Source organism: Martes martes, assembly GCF_963455335.1.
Source record: "Martes martes genome assembly, chromosome: 13".
In the NCBI taxonomy this organism is placed as follows: domain Eukaryota; kingdom Metazoa; phylum Chordata; class Mammalia; order Carnivora; family Mustelidae; genus Martes; species Martes martes.
The window spans coordinates 54,342,591-54,364,344 of record NC_137901.1 but is presented as its reverse complement, the minus strand read 5'-3'; the positions used below and the strand labels follow the sequence as shown (position 1 = coordinate 54,364,344).

Genomic DNA, 21,754 nt, shown 5'->3' with positions numbered 1-21,754 from the left:
GCCTTGCCTCTGGAACCAGGCTGCCCATAAATCCAGCTGGGGTAGGCACTTAACCTCAACACGCTTTAAAAGTTTCCTCATCTGAGTGAAATAAGTCAAGCAGAGAAAGTTAGTTATCATGGTTTCACTTGTGGAGCATAAGGAATAACACGGAGGACATGGGGAGATGGAGAGGAGAAGTGAGTTAGGGGAAATCGGAGGGGGAGATGAACCATGAGAGACCGTGAACTCTGAGAAACAAACTGAGGGTTTTGGAGGGGAGGGGTTAGGGGAATGGGTGAGCCTCGTGGTGAGTATTAAGGAGGGCACGTATTGCATGGAGCACTGGGTGTGGTGCATAAATGATGAATCTTGGAACACTGAAAAAAAATTTTTTAAAAAGTTACCTCATCTGTAAAGTAGGAAGAGTCCTAGGAACTATCTCAGAGTCTCCTAGTGAAGAGTAAAGGAGTTAACGTTACACACGTGTGCACTGGTGACAGCCGTGCCTGGCGCTCGGTCGTGAGACCTGTCTCTCTCGTTTGTACCGTCATCAACACGTCATGCGGACGGTGTCCTCTCTGTGCAGTACTTACGTCATGAGCCATCAGTGAGCCAGTTCTACACTCACACGTCTCCACAGGGATCAAGATCTTCGTTAACAGCCGATTATTTAGGGGGAACATATTAATAAAAACAACAAAAAACGACAGGGTTATTTTTCTTATTGAAATTAGAGTCATCGGCAGTCAATTACAGGTTCCTTCACAGAATGCTATGGTGCGTTAAGTGCCACCCTCATCCCACGTGGAAACCTGTGAAATACTGACCCAATGTTTCTTGATGCCGTTTTCCAGGATTCTGAAGGAGTAGAAATTATGTTAGGAGTTTGTGCGAGTGGTCTGTTGATATATCGTGACCGCCTGAGGATCAACAGATTTGCCTGGCCTAAGGTCCTAAAAATTTCGTACAAACGGAACAACTTTTACATTAAGATCCGGCCGGGAGAGGTAAGTCACCGCCCCGCAGTTGGTGTATACATTGGCAAGAAAAGTACCCAGTGGCAAACAGAAATGTAAATTGCCAGCTCCCAGGTTCTGAGCATCGTGGGACATGGTGAGTTATGTGTCCATGCCTACGAGAATTTTTTGTAGGTTTGTTTGATATATAGCAATAAGTAAGATCTTCTCTTCTTCTTAATGGTCTGGTTCTAATTTTGTCCCACTGCATAGGTGGAAAAGTTTTTATTTTTGCAGATTTTAGCGTAACCTCAAGATACATGGATAATGTTCCATCTATCTCAGACCAAAGTATAAAAGAAACTCAGAGGTACTAAACCTTTTGTGAATAAAGAACAGATTTCTTCCCGTCTGTCCCTGTTTTATGCACTCATGCCCTTTTTGTACTCCAAATCAGCTGGCACGCTAGCACGAATAGCATTGAGACAATGTAATCAAAGTACAAGAAAGATTAGAGGAGGAGACACCAAGGGTAAATGATGCAAATGTCTCATTAGCCTGGTACATTTCTGCCTTTTTCTTTTATTCAGAAAGTCTGATGGAAAAAAAGTAAAAGTTGTTGACTAACCACATTCATAGTGGTTTACACATAATAGATGGTAAATATTTCCTATTATCTCTGTAACAGATGATAAATAAATATACCCAGTTTCTGATGAGCATAGGTATTCTAATGGAGACAGTCAGAGCTCTAAGGTTACAGCTCGTCTGTGTCTCTGAACATTTTCTGGTACAATACAGAATTATTCTCTATCTTCAAAATCAGCCTCTCCATTGGTGGAAAATGTAATTAAAAATCAGGTTATATGGGATGTAATGAACAGCATGGTGACTATAGTTATAATACTGTATTGTATCTGAAAGTTGCTAAGAGAGTAGATCTTAAAAGTTCTTATCACAAGAAAAAAAATCTGTGTGTGGTGATGGATGTGAGACTTATTGTGATCATTTCGCTATGTATATAAACATCAAATCATTATGTTATACACTTGAAACTAATAGGTTATATGTCAGTTATACCACAATTAAAAAATTTTTTTAAATCACATTATAGAGCAAAGAATCATGTTTATGATTCCCTGTAAATATAAAGTCAGACTTGTCTGTGAAGACTGAAATAATCTGTAAGCTTTTCATGGACATATATGAAATAATTTTTTATATTCACTAAAATTGCGTATAAAACTTAAAACCAATATATATTCAATTCACCAAATATTTACAAGTGACCGTCTGTTTATTGTCAGGCACCATGGTGGGCATTAGAAATAGAACGATAAATCTGACGTTGTTCCTGTACTTAAAGGACTTTCTGTTGAGCAAAAAACAGTCTCATGTACTTAGAATTGTGTCGTCATGATACATTTTGCACATATAATACTGTGCAGACGTGGGGCAAGCGTGCTGTGGTGAGGGCCCAGATGGGACAGCTGGAGAAATACATCAGGAAACAGTAGTGAGCCATGGAAGGTTTTAGAGAGGGTATGATATGCTAGACGAATAATTTGGAGTGAAACTTAGCAGCTTTGCGATGAGATATGCCAAGACCTCAACCAAGGCAGAGGCCATGAGAATAGAACAGAAGGAGCCAATGCGAGAGAGGTTTCAGAAACTGAGCCTGTAGGTCTTGGACACCAGATGGAGGAAGCAGCAGAACAGTGGAGGGAATCCCAGATAATGGAAGGTCTTTGGTTGGCAAGAATGAAGTTGGTGGACATGACATTATTAGACGAGGGGAGAAAACAGGGAGAATTTCAGGAAAAAATGAATTCTGTTGAGATATATTTTCATGGGGTGATTCTTGCATAGTTAAGAGATAGAGGTCTGGAGGAGTCATTAGCTGCATCCATTCTACTCAGGGCCTTGGGCATGAAATATATTACCCAAAGAACAAGGCAAGTTAAAGGAAAAGAGAGACTCTAAAACAGAGACTCTGGGTAACATCCATTTTTGAGGTAGGGGTAGGCAGAAGAACACAAGCCGATGAACCAAAGCAGCCAGAGAAAGGAGAGAAGAGGCAAGAGCCATCACGAACGACAAGGAGACGAGATTCTGAGTACGTGGTACACCAGCTTGGCCAAATGTTACAGAGAAGGCGTGTGGGCTGAGAACTAAGAAAAGTGCATCAGACTCGACAGATCCCATTGTGACACTGAAGAGTTCAAGCAGGTTGTAGGAGCACCTTATGTGGTGTATAAGGTCAGGATGAGGTGGGGAGGGAAGTAGCCAAAGCTGCTCCTTCCTGACATTTGTCAAGGAGCAAGATGGGGTTGTGGTTCAGGCAGAAGCAGGATCAAAGAAAGTTGGGCTTTTCCCCTTCTTTTTTTGCAGTCATATATATATATTTATATAGGCTTGAGAAGAATGAGAAAAAATTTTTGGTGTCACGAAGGCTTTGAAGAAGTCGAGACACGGAGAGATAAAGCACAGAGAGATAGATGAACATTCAGAACTTGCAGGAGCCTCTGTCATCTTTGGTCTAAGGAGGATAGCAGCAAGAAAATATTCCCAGCTTTTTTGCAGGAGAGAGCAAGTTGATTGTTCTTTTTTTTTTTTCTTATGATTTTATTTATTTGACAGAGAGAGATACAGCCAGAGAGGGAATACAAGCAGGGGTAGTGAGAGAGGAAGAAGCAGGCCCCCCACTGAGCAGGGAGCCCGATGCAGGGCTTGATCCCAGGACCCCAGGATCATGACCTGAGCTGGAGGAAGACGCTTAACGACTGAGCCACCCATGCACCCCAAGCTGAGTGTTCTTTAAAACCCCTGGCTTTAGCATAGTGTGTGGTCCATATTAGATGCAGGATGAATAAATGGAGGACGGGTTAGTCACAATCCATAATACCCTGGCTTGTCAACTCAGTGGGGCTCTTGGCCAATAGTGATTGTTAACCACTACTACTACATGTGAACATCCAGAGTGAGCACAAAATTGGGAACGGCAGTTGTAGTTGGAATAGCTTGTGATGTATTTCCCGTTCTCCCCCTCAACCCCACCCACCCCTAGTCCCACTCAAATAAGAAGTAGAAGGCAAGCATAGTTATCTCTCATATGCCATGCATAGGGCTCCTCCCCTGGGTTCTTTGCTACATGAATTACTTTTTTTCTATTGACTGTATCAGTAGTCTGGTTGTTTTATGTTCCTTTGGAAAGATTTTACTGTTTAAAATGGTTGCCCTCTGGTGGCCTGATGCATACTGTCTTCAGAAAATAAAAAATCCCAAACATTTGCAATAATGATATTAAAATATATTACTCAGGAAGTCAGATATTTCACTTTGAGAAAGCAAATGGCTGATAGATAATCTCTGAGTTGTACATGCTGAGAGATATGAAACTGTGTTCTCCCAGTCTGTGATCGTACATAACACTATCAAAAGTTGTTAGTGTTTAGCATGGTAATCCAGAGGGGAATGCAGAAACAGAATCAGCAATATCTGATACCAGGTCATCAAACACCTAGGAGGTATACCTATTCTCTGACCAGATCCTGAGAGAAAAAGTCAGCCTGAGAATGCTACAAACATTTTGCTCATTCCTGTACATTCCAGTTGAAGGCACGATGTCACAGACACATCATGAAAATAAGGCTTAAAAATGAGATCAGGACAAATTGGTCTCTGGAAGAAATCCAGATATCCTCTTTCTTTTTTCATTTAGTTTTCATAAAATCCATACTTGTCCATAAAACATTTACTACACATTATGTGGTTGTCTATGTCTGCAGCATTTTAAAGAGAATAGATACAAGGTGGTTTTTTTTAAATGAGTGAAGTTGTAGAGCGAGAATTCTGCATATAGCCCTTGATTTTGTGAATAAAGGAAACTTTTGTGGGGGGCATTCTTTTGCAAATTATTTGCTTTTATGTTATTTATAATTGCAAACTTGACTTTACTCTTCAATGTTTTTTTAAATTTAGTTTGAACAATTTGAAAGCACCATTGGGTTTAAGCTGCCAAACCATCGAGCTGCCAAGCGTTTGTGGAAAGTGTGTGTCGAACACCATACATTTTTCAGGTGGGTAAAGATGGCTTTTTTTTCTTCCTAAAGAAGAATTAGTATGTCAAGCAGAGAAAGTCAATTACCATATGGTTTCACTTACTTGTGGAGCATAAGGAATAACACAGAGGACATTAGGAAAAGGAAAGGAAATGTGAATTGGGGGAAATTGGAGGGGGAGATGAAGCATGAGAGACTGTGGACTCTGAGAAACAAACTGAGGGTTTTGGAGGGGAGGTGGGGGGGGATGGGTGAACCTGGTCGTAGGTATTAAGGGGGGTGCATATTGCGTGGAGCACTGGGTGTGGTGCATAAAACAATCTTGGAACACTGAAAAAAAAATAAAATTGAGATGTTAAAAAAATTTTATCAACCAACTTTAATGGAGAAAAAAGAATCAGAATGATTGAAATCGCTTATATTGTAAAAATCTGTTAGAAAGGAGAATGTGGAAACATGTCCTTTCTTTTCCTTCCAGTTCATGGTCACCAGATTTTTTAATCAATCCTAAAAACTTCAGACTGAAGGATCTTCCTTAATTTGTCTTATGTTTATATGCCTTAGGTCCACTTTCTTTATTACCTTTAGTGTCTTTTTCATTTTTATAAGATGTCCACTTCAAGGATTTAGCCCATTCCTTACTATTTCAGTCATTTCTCAAAACCCTGGACTCCTTAACTTACTTACTCAGACTATCAAATTTGTGTCTATAAAATAGCAAGTTATCGCTCTTCTGCTTCACTAAAGTCAGCTTGTTAACTGCTCTTCGAGTTTGCAGAATCATAGGCTCCTCAGTTGTGTGAGATGAACTCCAGTCCATGAGTCCCCCACTGTACCTACAACCCCCATCGTATGTATAGCCTCTCTGCAACTCCTTGCTTGATACATACTGTGGGAACTGATTTTTTTCCCCTATAAAATCATATTCATCGAATATGTGATGTGTTAAACCTTTAGCACACAAAGCACTTTACCGTTGATTTAAAAAGTGACGGTAGCCTTCTCTATGTTTGACTGAAGGGTCTCTCTGGTATTTTTTCTTTAACATCTCTAGACTGTTGTTACCAGAAGCACCTCCAAAGAAGTTCCTGACTTTGGGCTCCAAGTTTCGTTATAGCGGCAGGACACAAGCCCAAACAAGAAGAGCCAGTGCGTTGATAGACCGCCCTGCCCCTTACTTTGAACGCTCATCCAGCAAACGCTATACCATGTCTCGCAGTTTGGATGGAGGTAGGCGTTACTTACGAGCCCTTTGTGATAAGAATCCCAAATGGCTACCCAGAAATAATGTGAAACCATCATAAGATTTCAGTGAACACAGATCTTCGTGAACAGTATGAAATGAAAAGCACTCACCGGTCCACGGCTGAGTGGCACGTTTTAACCCCCACCCTCACAAAAAAAAAGTGCCTTGGTGAGTCTAATGTCTGTTATTAATAGTCTTCTATAAAATTCCGTAAAAGAATGGTACTAAGGGAATGAAGAGCATAGCTTTCATAAGCTGGCACCCCGAATTCGGAGAAAGATGCTCTCATCCTGAATATAGTTGTCACATACTCTGTAAGTAATTTGGTTCACTTGCTGGCAGATCTGAAATGATTATCGGGTTTGTTTTAGTCAGTTTGTTTCAGAAGGAGGACTGTGTCTGTTTCTACAAAATTTTTATGGATAAAATGTGACTGTTACCAGTCAGTGCATGATAGCTGATAGAAAGGATGACATTCAGATAATAATAGATCCAAGTTGAATCCTCCTGGTTAATATTAATTACTACCGCGGATGGACTGGGAGAGCATCGCCATGTAAATGTTCTCCACTATGAAGTCAAATGTGTAAGTTCAGCAAGGGGAGAATTACTGAAATAACAGTTCTAAGGAATGACATAATTGTGAGTCCCGTGGATTTTTGTCGTATGTGACAGTTTCGTGTTGCTGTCTAGCACAATGGCAGCTACAACACACGGCAGCTATACTACTGCTACTACTACTACTAATATAATACTAATACTTCGAAAATGAGCCATGGCCAAGTCTCTGTTTTCTCATTCCAAGCACCTAAAGATTAGTTGTTTTATAGAAGACCTATTCCATGGATTTAAAAGGAATTAGATGTTTCTAGCATGTGTGTACAATTTGAATAATAAAAAACCTAAAATTAAAATAGCAAAAACAAATGAAAAATAATGAAAAGTTACAAATATGTGGGATCACCGTCGTCCTTATCTTTTTTGCCACCACGCCTCATAGTCCCAGTTCCCTCTTCCTTTCACCGTACGCCACTGTGGCTCCTGGGGTGACATGCTCCCTGAATCTCCTGTTGAGAAGTTTGTATTTTTCTAATGAAATATTTCGAAACAGTCTGTAGAAGAAGTCAAAATTGTATCATTAGAGCTGAATCATGTACGTTACTAGTGACGTGAACATACACTTCCCTGGTAGGTAAATCCGGACTTAAGTCTACCTGTGTAGCGGTTAGAGAATGGTTTAGACTCCCCAGGTCTCAGTTTTAGTCATCACCTATAAAATGGGAGCAAAGCCATTCGCAAAGAGTGAATGAGACAGGTGTGACAGCATTCTTGATAGGTGTCATAATAATTATGTTCATAATTATTCTTCTAGGCTTTTGCGAGCTGGCCTAGGAATTTGATTGCCATTCTGTAACTTCTAGTAGTTGCTTCTTTTTGAAATATCTAACTTGGAGCCAAAGTTTTGGAATAAAATGTTTATTAGGACCGTTTTGGGTTGAAGATGCTGAAATACTTACTGTAACATTGAAGCTTTTCTTAGTGCTTCGTTCCATTTATTCTTCTTTCACTTTGGAGAATCGCTATAAACTGTGTGTTCTATAAGGCAGTGTTGGGGGGAACTTTTGTAAAATCACACTTTTTTTTTTCCTGGAGCATCATCTACTTTGTTCAGTGATGTGTATCCAAGGGAACACATTTGTCATGAATGTCGTTTTCCTCATGACCTTTTGTGTGATAATGATTGTTGACCAGACAGAAGATAATTGTGAAATAAATGTACTAATCCCATGCTGTCTCTTCCTCCCTGCCCAAAAGTGATGTTAGTATGTGTTGTCTCTCACTCTTTGGGGTCCTGCTAGTTCTAGTATGTTCTCTCTGCTGCTGAGCTGGGCGCTGTGGCTGCATGTTGGAACACAGTTGCTTTTTGCAAAGTTGCATCTTACACAGAACAGCCTTACTGGCCCCTTGGGGACTTGCTTCTCCTGGCAGCTTTTTCATCAATGTAAGGAAATACAAAATATCTTAGTGAAGCTATCGTCATCAAACAGTTTAGCTAATATAAAAGGATTTTGAAATATTTTCTTACATTTACATTTTAAACTTCCTAAACTGTGAAGCTGATTCTCTTTTGCCCAGGATTAGCTACTGTGTATTTGAGAAGCATCGTTTGTAAGTTTAAATCGGTTGTATATATCTAAAACCAAAAATAATGCTTACCCCACTTTAAAAATGTAACCGAATTAAGCATCTTTCACTAAGACATTTTAGCTGAGATGGAAGGCTGTGTCTTATATCTTTTATGTTTGCATGCTTTACATTTGCATGAATTTCATTAGCACCATTTGTCTTATCGTCCCAAAATATCAGAGATGAATAAGTCTATGCATATCATGGTAGTCTGTTGAAAGTGCAGTAGAAATTAAAACATTTCTGCACTTGAGCTGAAAGGAGTTGCCATCCAGACTGTACAGTCTTTCCAAAGAAAGATTGTAGGAGTGATGGACTCCTTAACCATTATTAATAACAGTGATTGAAAAACCCAATTCAGTACTCCTTGGTGAATGGCACTTCCCAAAGATATGTTCAAAGTCAAGTGGATGGGAGCAGTTGTCCACTGCAAATTCCGCTGTTAGTTGTGGAACTGGCCACTAGTGCTTGGAGCTGGCATCCAGCCAGTTACTCTGCGGGGTGACAGGCTGGCAGAAGCCCAGCCTCCCAGCCCTCCACCACATCAGCCCTCACACTCCGCCTCACCAGGGAGCCCCAGAGTTATTCCGGCAGCTTCCAGCGAGCAGCCTTTAAGTCATTTTAAAACAGTGGTCAAGAAGCTTCCGAGAGACAAGTCTCTGCCTGTGCTTAGATGCAGGTACCTGCAGCGCTGACTTGCCTTTTCCAACAGACGTGGGTAGGGGTCCTTTTTTCCATAACGGGACAACCGGTGGTGTTCTTCTGCCTCCTGCCTTAACTATTTCAGACGTTTTTCTTCCATTGTATTTGCTTTTAGCGTCAGTGAATGAAAACCATGAAATATACATGAAGGATTCTGTGTCTGCTGCAGAGGTTGGTACTGGCCAGTACGCCACAACAAAGGGCATCTCTCAGACCAACTTGATCACCACTGTGACTCCCGAGAAAAAGACCGAGGAGGAACGGGACGAGGAAGAGGACAGACGGAAAAAGGCGGAAGAAGTCACGCCGGTTGCGGCAGTACGGCACGAGGGAAAGGTACATCACCCAAGCTCCCTCCTAGCGCTTGCTTAGAAGAACTAATAATTCCAAGGATATAAACCAGGAAAGTGTTAAGACTTAGGGTAATTCGCTTAGACCTTGAACAACTAATAATTCTGAGGATATAAACCAGAAATGTGTTAAAACTTAAGGTAATTCAGGGTGCCTGGGTGGCTCAGTTGGTGAAGCAGCTAACTTGATCTCAGCTCAGGTGTTGATCTCAGGGTCATGAGTTTGGGCCCCACATTGGGCTCCACTCTGGGCGCAGAGCCTACTTTAAAAAAAAAAAAACTTAGGGTAGTTCATATTTCAGCATTAGTCACATTCATATTATCAATTTTTAAATTCTGATTTCCTCTTGTCGCCATTTTTCTTCTGAAAAATTCTTTCTTAACTTGAAAATTTTTATTTTAACTGATGTGCTGTGTAAGACTTTCAACAGCTGTCCTGTCTATATATCTTAAAAATGCATTTAGTGCCATAGGACACTTTTCTGTTTGGGCTCACATTTCAGAACTATCACTAAAACTGTTTTCTTTGTTTCTGGCCCCATTCTCCTCCCCTAGTACTGTATATTTTTCTAGATATACAGTAATCACATTGCCATTCTTCTGACTGCAAGACTGAGTGACCATAGCCTGTGTATTTATACACTATTTCCTCTCTTAGTCTAGGATTATAATCTAATCATCAAAGTAATGAGCGGACATGTTTTAAAAAGAGATATTAAAGCAGAACATCACAAGGGAAGATGGAAAGTGAGTTCAGCAACAATTTCTCCAAGGTGTTTTCTTCATCAAATTTTTAAGCTTCATTTCATCCCAATATTTATTTATTTATTTTTACAGTATGTTGATTTTTGGTAATCTGGCACTATAAAGCAACTTTTCAGAAAAATGGAAGAGAAAGCATAGACAGCTTACTTTGGGGACAGGGTTTTATAAGTAGCACAGCAGCTCCCTAAAAGTGAAAAAAGAAAAAAAAAAAAGAAAGAAAAAACTATATTGGGAGGTTAATGTGTGATGATAATGGAAAAAAGAGAGTGGCTCCTGGAATGTACAGAGTAAAAAAAAATACCAGAATAAAAATGCTGTAAAACTCACTGGTTATGCTAAAACTTGCCTAGATTTGACTCAATGTGTTCTTTTCCTATATCAATATTACCTCTTAAATATAGATTTATGTGGCAAGGACTTACCTGGGGCTCAAAATAAAAATGCTCCTTTTGATAAGAGCTATGCAGTGAAGGGTAGCTCCACAACACAGCGTAGTTATGTCCGAATATTCCACATAAAATGCTACCCACCGTGTTGTGAGAAGATCATTTATTTGCCAAACACAAGAACAGGGTAGGACATGCCAGCAAGGATATTTAATCATTTTTGCTGGGAAAACATGACTTTGGTCCGAATTTTGTTTTTACACTCTTATTTTCCAGTTAAGTCAAGGCAGCTTTTAAATAGGAAATAAGGAAAAGTGTCTGCCTGAAAAGCAAATGATTTCCACACTTTCCTGAAATCATCCATGCCAACTGACAATTCTCATGGATGCGTAACTGTGATTAAAGTGGCACGTTAAAGGAAATGACTTTTAATTGGCTCAAAAAATAGACCTAGGAAGTCTCTTTATTTAATTTGAAAAGCCCCCCACTTACATAAAATATAGCACTAAACCATCATCACTTTTGCCACTTACGGCATGGGAACATAAAAAGACAAAAAGCCCTCACTCTCATTGTCTGAATCTCTGAGAAGCCAGCTCTTTGACCCAGATGCCTGCAGAAGGGCTGTGCCCCAACCCTTGCCCAGGTGGGGTCGATGCCTGGCTTCATTTTACACGGTACACAGCTATCTTTTAAAAACCACTTGAATAAGCAGCATGGAAAATTAAACCTTCATTTTATTCTTCTCCATCTTCAAAAAGTAACAAAGAGGATACTCATTTTTTAGCCAAAATGAAAGTGTATCACTGAAAATAGGTCTTAAAAGACTGGTCCCCTAGATTCCTCTGAGAGGAGGCCTGTTTCCCAGGTTAATGATCACCCCAGGTGACTGTGCAGCTGTCCACCACCAGGGGAACAATAGTGTGCACACAGGAGTCAGCTTGTAACTTTTATATTATTCTCCGTTGAATGAGATGTGTGCAGGGTCACATTTAAAACACAATGCTTAATGTCAAATGCGAGGATTGAGAAGAGACTTACTTGCCTAAGACCTAAAAAGAGACACTCCTAAATTCTAGCATATCCACAATACTGTTTTCTCTGTGCATGTTCTAACCCTCTGTCTTTATATTTACCAAGTCAGGATTGAGAGCTACAAAGCAGGGTGGGGGTAATTTCCACGCTAGCAAGTCTCTAGGCAAACCACGCGTGTACGTGCTCACGCACACACATACTCACATCACCCATGCAGCGGGTCCCAGAGAGCAGCGGAAGTCTATCTTCAGACTCTGTGTGACCTTGAATTGAACTCCTGGGGCTGCAGCAGCTTCCGAGCTGTGCCAGGTCCTGTTTGGAGCTTGCTGGCTTCCCTTCTTCCCCTCGTGCTCAGCAACCCTCCACCACCTGCAAAGGAAACTGGCTGTGGTCAGAGAGGCTGCCAGGGCCAGAGAGGATAGAAAGAATCTCTCTCTCCCTCCAGAAGCCTGAGCTCACCAGGAGCACTTTTGTGGCGATGACTGCCTTCATCATTCTGTGATGGCTTCAAACCAGGAGAGTTAAATATGGTGATTACTTGCTCAGAAAAACCAGAAGACTGGGAAATTGTACCTATTATTTATGGACCACAAATAATACAAACTAAATGCTTACAAGCCATATCACAAGAAAGCACATTCTTTTTGCTAGTTAGCTTGTTGAAACCCTTATTTGAGTTTAAGTTACGTTTACATCATGGAGAAAAGAGCCAAAGTAGACGTTTTCAAAGGAACCTAATTGTTCAGGGAGCTGAGTTCCTAAAATGCTAGATGTAGACTTCCCCGAGTGGCACAGCTTATCAGACGGGAGTGGGGCCAGAAACTTCTTGATTCGGAAACCCACCTGTTTTGGATATAAATGACTAAGCGAGGAAAGGTAACGCTAAATTTGGATCCATTTTTATTTACTTATTTTTTAATCCAACCAGACTAGAGTAACAGATCTGTTAGCTGGAGATCAGGAGATGTTATTGAAAGTCTTGATTTTAAGTTCTCAGAGGGTTCTATTTGCTCTCAAAACCCTACAACTGTCTGGAGTTGTTGGTCTAAACAAACTTGTTAGATGGTATGAAACATGTAGATTTTGAGATTGCCCACTGCGATCGTCTGTTCTGACTTTATAAAAAAAAGCCCACCCTGTATTTGACAGTCTAATGGGAAAACGGTAGCCGTTCGTGGCAGCCTTGGCATGCAGCTTGAATACTTTAAGTACGAACAACCCTAGAGCTAAAATTCTTGTTTTACAATTTTATATTGATACCCATAAGAAAATTAACTAATTGCAGTTTTCTTTTTGTCCTTTTGCACCTCTGTTTGCTGCTTTCTGTCTCTCTCTGTCTCTTTCACATCAGTCACCTGGGCTTGGCACTGACTCATGTCCCCTATCCCCCCCATCAGCCCATCGTCCCCCTGCATCCCCCCCAGAGCTCCGCAGGAGGTGTAAGGAGAATGAGTGCCAAGCCCCGGGCTTGGAGGCTGCCAGAGGCACTGTGCTTGTGCTCGGAGAGCCCGCCATGGACTCTGACCCCAAGGGGAAGCCATCCTTAGGGGACCAAGATGTGGCTTTTAGCTACAAACAGCAAACTGGCAAAGGGACCACCCTGTTTTCCTTCTCCTTGCAGCTCCCGGAGTCATTCCCATCTCTTCTCGATGACGATGGGTATCTCTCTTTCCCCAACCTGTCGGAAACCAACCTCCTCCCCCAGAGCCTGCAGCATTACCTCCCGATCCGCTCGCCCTCCCTTGTGCCCTGTTTCCTCTTCATCTTTATCTTTCTGCTCTCCGCCTCCTTCTCAGTGCCATATGCCCTCACTCTCTCCTTCCCTCTGGCTATGTGCCTCTGCTACCTGGAGCCCAAGGCGGCCTCCTTGAGTGCCTCACTAGACAATGACCCGAGTGACAGTTCAGAGGAAGAGGTGTGTACCTCGGCATAGAACACACTTCCCTGTCGTGGTCGGGGCTTTGGTCCGAAACAATGTTAGGCGCCTACTGCCATAGTGGTCCTACTTTCAGAGCCTCATTTATTGTCTGTGCCGACATGTGAGAGGTTTCTGTGTGTTGGGGAGTCGTTCCCCCCACCCTGGCCCCCGGGTTAGGCACAACACCATGTGGACAGAGCAGGCTGCATCCAGCCCGCTGAATTCTACGCGTGATGAAGGACTTGGAAGCCTGTTTTAAAGAACCCGTTAGCTGTGTTAAAAATCAGGGTTAGGTTAAAGGTCTGGTCAGTCACTGGTTCCTAAAGGAAAGGGACGTAGAAGACCAAGAAAAAAGTTTGACCCAGACTGATGGAGTGTTCCCAAAATGCATCCTGGCATCATGGTACGTCCATAGCGCCGATACCAGTGGATAAACAACCCTCACAGCAAGGTGGGAATGACCAGCCAAAGGAGGTGGGTCTCCATCATGTGGGTAGCTTCCCCCAACTCTCAATGCCTCTCTTCCCTGGAGATCATGAAATGTCCCCAGACTGTCTCTGTTACTCGTGGAGGTGAGCCAGATCCCAAGGGTGTGTTGGGTCAAAAAAAAAAATGCTTGAGTAGATGAACAGGCCCACGTGACCCCAGTCGTTGGAAAGGCCACAGAGAGCACCAGAAATAACAGCAGTCTTCAAACACAGTTGGGAAAAGGCTCCTGGAAGATGTCTGCTTGCTGTAAAAATGGGCTGGAAGTTCATCAGTCCTGACAGGGCTAACGCGTATGTTGGATGGCAGTGATCCTTTCAACTCCAGCACAAGCCAAAAAATCCACACACTCACAGACAGTCTGGAAAGGTCAGGAGAGCTGGCTAGGCCCCTGCAGCTCTCAGCCAGGCATGTGCTCAGTGGGGAAAGGATGGGGCCGTCAGCCTCTTTCTGAGAAGACATGCCACCTGTCCGTCTCCCGTCCCTCATCTGAGCCAGTGGGTGAGTTGACATGGTTGCTGGTAGCTTTTCCTCTTAACTGCTCTCCTTTCACACCAGTCCCCTGATGTGTGAAGAGCCCAGCAGTCCCTTCAGACAGAACGCAGGGCAAAAGAACAGAAGCAGCCAACAGAGGGCCTGGCTGTCACCTACCCTCCTGCCCACAACCTCCCCAGGCTCTTCCAGCTCTTCTGTTCTCACAAAACGAGGCTTTTTGTGGCAGGAGACAAGCCCAGTACTTCCAGCATTGAAAAGAAAAAAAAAGTGACAAAGTCAAAGCAACACTAAAAAAAAAAAAAGTCTATTCATTTTTCAACTCAGCCAGGAATCATAATTTGAGCTGCACCTGTGGGTGTGTGGAATTGTGAGGGTGTGTAAGTATCTATATTTAGTGAGATGATGACCATTTCTTAGCAGCAGAAGGAAGAAATATGGGAATGGTCTCACAGATGTTTCAAATAAAAGTTTGCCCTTTTCAATTTGATACTGCATTAAAGCCCTTTTCAAGGTTCTTGGTATGACTTGGTATGACTTCGCTCCAAAGTCTGTGTGATTTTATATATTTACTATAAAACTATTTTCATACATGAAAAATATTTTAAGAGAATGAATCCTAGGCTTTAATGTCATCATTTCTCACAAGAGTAATGTGATCACATAACGTGGGACTAGAACGTACAACCTGAAGAACACAAGATTATCTACAAAGACCGTAGTATTAGCTGGTTTCCAGCCTGGACGTCTAGTTTTCCTTTAGCAGTGGAGTTAGTCATCTAGCCAACATAAAGCAAAAAGATTGCCATTTTCTGCTTTTCTGAATTCTAAATAACTGAACTTTTCTGTAGCAAACCACACAGATCTTGTGCCTAATCCAGGGTATACATCTTGTTGTAATCAGTGCATGAAAATTAATGTTAAATTTGGGCATGTCTGCATTACATCAGCAAAACAAATCACAGCAGTTACCCGATGCAAGCCAGTGACCACGTGACTGGAGCTTCCCAGCCGCTAACTCTCCCTGTTACTGCAAAGCTCTGAGACCCTGAGCCAGCTCTGGCCACTGCGGTCTTACCCCTCCTCTGCATCCCTGGTCACCCATGACAGCTCTCCTAACACGAGACCTCGCGTGTGGCCATCTGTTCGGTGTCGTCTTTAACCCCAAGTGTTAAAAGCTATGCTCTCTAGTTCAGGCTGAGCTGGAGGACTCCTATGTAGGTCATTCCATTAAAAAAAAAAAAAAAAAAAAAAAAATTGTTGACATGGCCTCTTTTATTCTCTAGGCTTCAAGCACTTTGGCAGCTAAATGGGGTGACTTCATGTAACATACGGTTTAGCTCTGTCACGTTCATTTTGTAAGAATCACTAAATCACTAATGAATGTAATTCTTTTCAACTATTTTATCATCACTGCTTACATTTCTCATGTATTGGAGTGACTTGATTAGTTCCAACCTTTCTCAAGAGGGAAACCCAGTGTGGAAAGACAGAATCATTTCAAACTTATAAAGCTGCTGACCAATAATATTTTTTTTTCTTTTGTACCTTCAAGAATGGTCACATAACAAAGGGCACAGAATATTAAATCATCTGTCAAGAAACATAAGCTGAATTTAGCTCGCCATACAACAGAATCACCATTAGTCTTTATGTGTCAATTTGTGAGGAATATTTTCATAAAACAAAAAAGATTCAAATTTGGAGGCGAAAATTAATAATCAACTGATTTTTGACATTTTAATTTGTGTAGACACAGAATCATATGACAGTTCGTGACCCATTATACATTTCATAGCTTTGTTTAGTGGTAGTATATTACATAAATAATATATAAAAAGCTACTTTTTTCAGCCTTTCTTCATTAACTATTTATTGATCATCACTATATTTGTTGAATAACCAACTACATGCTCAGGAAGAATTTAAAGGAGTTGAGATACGGTCTAGACTATTTTTTTGTATAGCTAGAAAAAATGGTAGTAATAATTTTATAATATAATGTAATAATTATATAATATTATAATATAATAATAATATCAACATACGACAGTTATTATAGGCACTTTTGGGTCTGCATGTGTCAGGCCTTGTAGAAAGCACTTAATATCCATTACCTGATACAGTTAGGGCTGTTATTTTTTTCTCCATTTTGCTGGAAGGAAATGGGGATTAAAACATGAAACATGTCCAGTGTGTCACAGATTTCAATAGCAAGGATTTGAGCTCATGTCAGCCTGACATCAGAGCCCTCACTCTTAACCAGGGCTGTAATCTAAAGCCAAGATGCTCCAGGAGATTTTCAAGCCACAAGGGAGATTATTATGTAAGAGGAGAAATACTTTCAAGCAGCTTGGAAGTGTTTCACAAAACTAGTTAGCACACCAAGTGCCAGTCATTCCTATTTATTCTTGAAAGCCTGAGGCTTCTTCGGGTTATTATACACTTGAACAATAACCTGTCTCTCTCCCCCTATGTCACATTGGCTATTCCCTAGGCTGTCAGTCGGGGAAGCCATGCTAACACCATAGCAATGATCACCCTCATAAGAAAATTACTAGCCACTCCTCCCCGCCCCCTACCAGGTGTTGCGAAGGTGGTCATCAGGTCATGAAAGTGTGTCCGCACACATTCTTTACCAAACTCCTGAAAATCATGTTCTGCTTAGTCATGATAGCTGACCCCCTCAGGTGCACATGCCAAACATGAACTTCAATGTATTTTCTTTTAGGAACATATAAAATGGAAATTTGGGATAGCACCAAGAAATCCGCCCAACCAGAGTTAAGTTGATATGACCATCCCTGTCCCAGGCATCCTTCTTGAAATTCCTTGTTGTTAGGATTGAAAGATTATCTGAAGAGGCAGGTTCACAAGCTTACAGCTCCCAGTTTTTATTTTTGTTTTCAAAATATTCATTGTGTATCTTTGCTCCAGGGAATTTTATTAGTGATTAGTTGACATTTATGGAGGGAAAGTCAGTTTATAATATATTACGGCATTTAAATGTCCCATCTGTGATGGCTGTGGTTCTGTTGTACTCCAAAGAAAATAAGTTTCTGTTTTAAACCATAAATCTCTACAAAACAGCTTAAGAACCCAGTCCTGAAATGACTATTATAATTTCCCCTTAAAAACTTAGGCTCTGTCAAATGCTGTGCTTTGTTTTATTTGTTTACAAGTAGATGTCTCTCTCTCTCTCTCTCTCTCTCTCCCTCTCTCCATTTTTTATTAGTATTATAATTTGCTTCATTTGGATGGTTGTTTTAGAAACAGATGTTTAAATATCTACTTTGATATACTACTTTATATTGGAGGGTGGGGCAAAATAAACACAACAGTTAGTCTGTAAAAAATCTAGTTAACACCACTACTTGGAAACTGAGTTATACTTTTCACATATAAAACATATGCCTGTGAGTCACTGGCATGTGCTTTTTATAAGTAATAGGTAATGCAGACAGCCTGATGGTCATAAATGGGTATAAATTATCAACATGTTATAAATGAGGGGCTGAAAGTCCAGTGACTGTTATAGTAGCTTTTAATTTAAATTGACATTTTAATTTATCTTTCAAATGTGACATATTAGTAGAATCGCAAACATATATAAACATTGATTTTATTTGCATTACACATTTTTAAGAGATCTTTCTTGGGGTTTTAGTTAAAAGCGGGGGAAAGAATGACAATTTGGTTTTCCTGAGACATGAAACCAGACGAGTCAGCTTGGCTAACGCAGTTCCTGTGGTTCCCGCAGGCTGTGTGCCGCTGGTCTTCCTCCGAGGGGCTCTGCTGATGAAACCCAGCTCCGGCCTTTCTTTTGCTCTTGCTTGAAACCTGCATCCTTGTGGGAAGGTAGTTTGATACACGTCACAGAGAAAGAGAGTGAACTGTTTGACCTGTGCCATGCCCTATTTGACCAAATGGGTTTGTTTTCTCTTCCTGCCTTCCTCCTGGACCCTGGTCACTTCTGTGATCAATAGACCGACAGTGAGCGCACAGACACCGCGGCCGACGGGGAGACCACCGCCACTGAGGTTGGTACCATCACTGCGGGCGGCTGGTGGCTGCCCAGCGCAAGTGCCTCATGAACGGGGCTCTGCATTTAGGACCTTTGCATACTAGGTTTTATGGAGTGGAGAGAAATTCTAACTTTGAAAGGAGGAAGGAAATGTATTCTGTTGCCTGGGTCAGTGGTTCTCAAGCTCTGGGCTACATCAGAATCCTCCAGCTGGGTCCCCTCATGTTTCTTGTGCAAAAGAAGAAGGTCTGGGGTGGGATTCTGGGATTTGCATTTCCAGCAAGTTCTCAGGGCTGTTGACTCTGCCCATTTTCGGATCACATTTTGAGAACCTTTGGCTAAACCGATAATACCTTAAAAAAACAAAAAACAAAAAACAAAAAACAACTTATTCCCCTTTCCCAAGTGAGAGGCTGTCTGTGTGTGAAAGCCGTGATGAGTGAGGAGGAGGGTTACAATTAATTTAATTAGCTTATTTACTAAATACAGATATATTTTTAAATCCAAAATGGCTGAATAATAATTATTAAAATAATAATAATACTTCTCTTATTTTTGTAGACCAGATGATATAACCTAGGTCATTCAAAAGAAATGGATTCTCTAAGGAAGAAGAAATTAGCAAATTACTGTTAGTACTTTATTTAAAAAAAAAAAAAAGTGATCACATTGAACAGTGACAGGAAACAGACTGTGCTATCCTTTATCCTTTATGAATTCTTTAGGATAAATAAATGTGCGTGCTTATGTTGTTTTTCGAATCTTCTCCACCCATAACTAAAATTTCTGTAAAAACAGTATAGTAATGGAAGCCAAGATGTACCTTTCCTGAAGTTCTCACAGAATTTATCTTCTACTTTGTGGAGTTGTTTTTTTACATCATCCAGTTAGAACAGTCTTTTCTAGTAGGACCTTCAGGAAAAACTAAAAATGTAAATAGTATCTGTATAATACTTAATTGAAAATATCCTCAGAAAAACTTCTTAAAATGGGAGTTTTCATCCTTGGGAAATGCCAGAGTACAACCCAAAATTTGGAAATCATAATTTTTTAAAGTTAAAAATCACAGCACTGGCATTGAAAAAAAAAATAATAATAATAACAGTATTGTAGGAGCTGTTATTGTACTGGCTGGCTCAGTCAGTAGAGCATGCCACTCTGACATTTGATCTTGGGGTGATGAGTTCAAACCCCGCATTGGGCATAGAACCTACTTGAAAATAAATTAAAAAAAAATAATGTAAAACAATAACTATCCAGATTCTTTTAAGCAGTCACAAATAAATGTATTATAAATTAATAATTTTCTGTGTCAAATTAAAACAAAATTACATCTTGATTTGATAAGAATTATTTGTTACATGTAGCTACTTGTTAATTCAGTAAACTTCATCAGAATCTGAATGTGTGCCATAAATGAAAAATATTTTAGTAAGACTCCAAATTTCTGTAGCAGTTCTAAATGTTGTTCCATAACATTTGAAGCGTGCAAACATTTACATACAACATAGGTAACTATATGGAGCTTAAAAATAAAACACAGAGCTGTGTGCGCACCACACACTTGAGAATTAGTGTGTTGCCAGCCCTGTGTTAGGGTTACCTGTGCCCTCCCGCACTTTTTAAATACTTGCCCTGTCTCCTCTCGGGGGCCAGGACAACAGAAATGCAGGTGAGGCTGCTGGGTGGGCAGTTTTCCCCATTGGCAGATAAGGGGGCCGAGAGCAAGATAGACTGATTCATTTCAGGCCACCTGTGCAGGTGTCTCCTCAAGACTTCTCACCTGTAATTACCCTGAGGGCCTCTCTATGGACCTCAGTCAGAGTACCACCGGCGAGACACACAGCTTTACCACTGCCTGCATATGTGGGTTGGCTTAGTTACCTCGTTCCTGGTACCCAGACACTAGTCCAAGGACTAAACAGATCCTTGCAATTAGAAAAATCAAGATAATGAAGTGGCTTTTAGAGAAATCTGTTGTATTTTTTAAGAACTCAACAATGATCCTGTCTACATCTTTAAAGAAATGTTGGTAATGTTGAAGGTAGTTGATTCCTTTTTTTTTTTTTCAACTTTCTTAGCTTATATCAGCTTCCTTCCTTCCCAGATTTATTTATTTTTAAGTATATGGATTCAAGAAATTCATGGCTCCAAGAAATTCTTAAATGTGGGACCCTCAATGTTAAATTCTTTGAGCCTTGGTTCTCTGGCCTACAATTTTTCTATAATAATAATAGCTATAACTTCCTAGGATTATCAAGAATCATACATCCCAAGGGAGCTGTCATTATTGGGTAATCCTAACCATGCTTGTGAATTTTAGTTTTAAGGTGGCTTAAAACATTTGTAGTGTGCATTAAGGACAACCCGCCAAACCCTAGCTGTCAACTCCCACTTACGTGTGTATGCTTATCACACTCAGAAGTCTCCAGGTGACACTGTCAAAGACCCACCAAGCAAGGAGTCTTTTACTCCTGTCGTCTTAATAAGCATCATAATTTGTGTGTGAGAATGTTGTGGCTTGCATATAGGAAAGAACTAGCATCCATATACAAAAGCAAACTAGTACCCCCTCTAGCAAGGTTCTATAGACCATGGTTCTTCAATCGTAGTCAATTACATGGTAAGACATTATTTCCCACTCTTTCTTGATGCTGGCAGTCGGACCAGGAGGAAGACGCAGAGCTCAAGGCACAGGTAGAAAATTAAAAATAAAACCAAAGCAAAGATCAGTGTGTGATAAGTCACTGTGCGTCTCCGGTGTTCCAGCCTTCCAGCATGCTCCGTAGGCGGTTACCCGTGTTGTCGGTGCACTGTGGAGGATGGCATTTGTTCCCGTGACTACCGTGTCCCTTACCTTTCCCTTTCTTCTCCACTTTTTTCAGAATAGTCTGATTAAGCGAATAAAGGGTGAAAATGTGTATGTCAAACATAGTAATCTTATGTTAGAGGTTGGTATTGGTATATACCAGTGCATGTTTGTGTGTGTTGACATTTCTTCAGTGGTATACCTGTGGGCTCATACAATGATGCATGAACTGTGTGCTCTCACCTGGGAATAAGTGGGGATACCTTCTCAGCCTACTCTGATTCCTTCCTTTCTCCTAGATTTAGATCCTTTTTCCTGTGTGTGTTTATTTTAATTTTTTTTCTGGTTACATGTG

At 40.8% G+C, this 21,754-nt stretch overlaps 1 protein-coding gene across 2 annotated transcripts in view; it reads left to right on the top strand.

Moving 5' to 3' along the window:
- EPB41L3 (erythrocyte membrane protein band 4.1 like 3) overlaps positions 1 to 21,754 on the top strand; it is a gene marked incomplete at its 5' end in the record, with an annotated part of 90,685 nt that overhangs the window by 54,877 nt on the left and 14,054 nt on the right. The window contains 7 exons of one of the 2 annotated variants that reach the window (XM_080821459.1): positions 837 to 989; positions 4,920 to 5,017; positions 6,054 to 6,229; positions 9,250 to 9,470; positions 13,022 to 13,585; positions 18,553 to 18,606; positions 21,476 to 21,541. In XM_080821459.1, coding sequence (XP_080677585.1) covers positions 837 to 989; positions 4,920 to 5,017; positions 6,054 to 6,229; positions 9,250 to 9,470; positions 13,022 to 13,585; positions 18,553 to 18,606; positions 21,476 to 21,541 — 1,332 coding nt within the window. The remainder of the gene's footprint in view (positions 1 to 836; positions 990 to 4,919; positions 5,018 to 6,053; positions 6,230 to 9,249; positions 9,471 to 13,021; positions 13,586 to 18,552; positions 18,607 to 21,475; positions 21,542 to 21,754) is intronic. The other variant, XM_080821458.1, reaches the window with a different exon arrangement.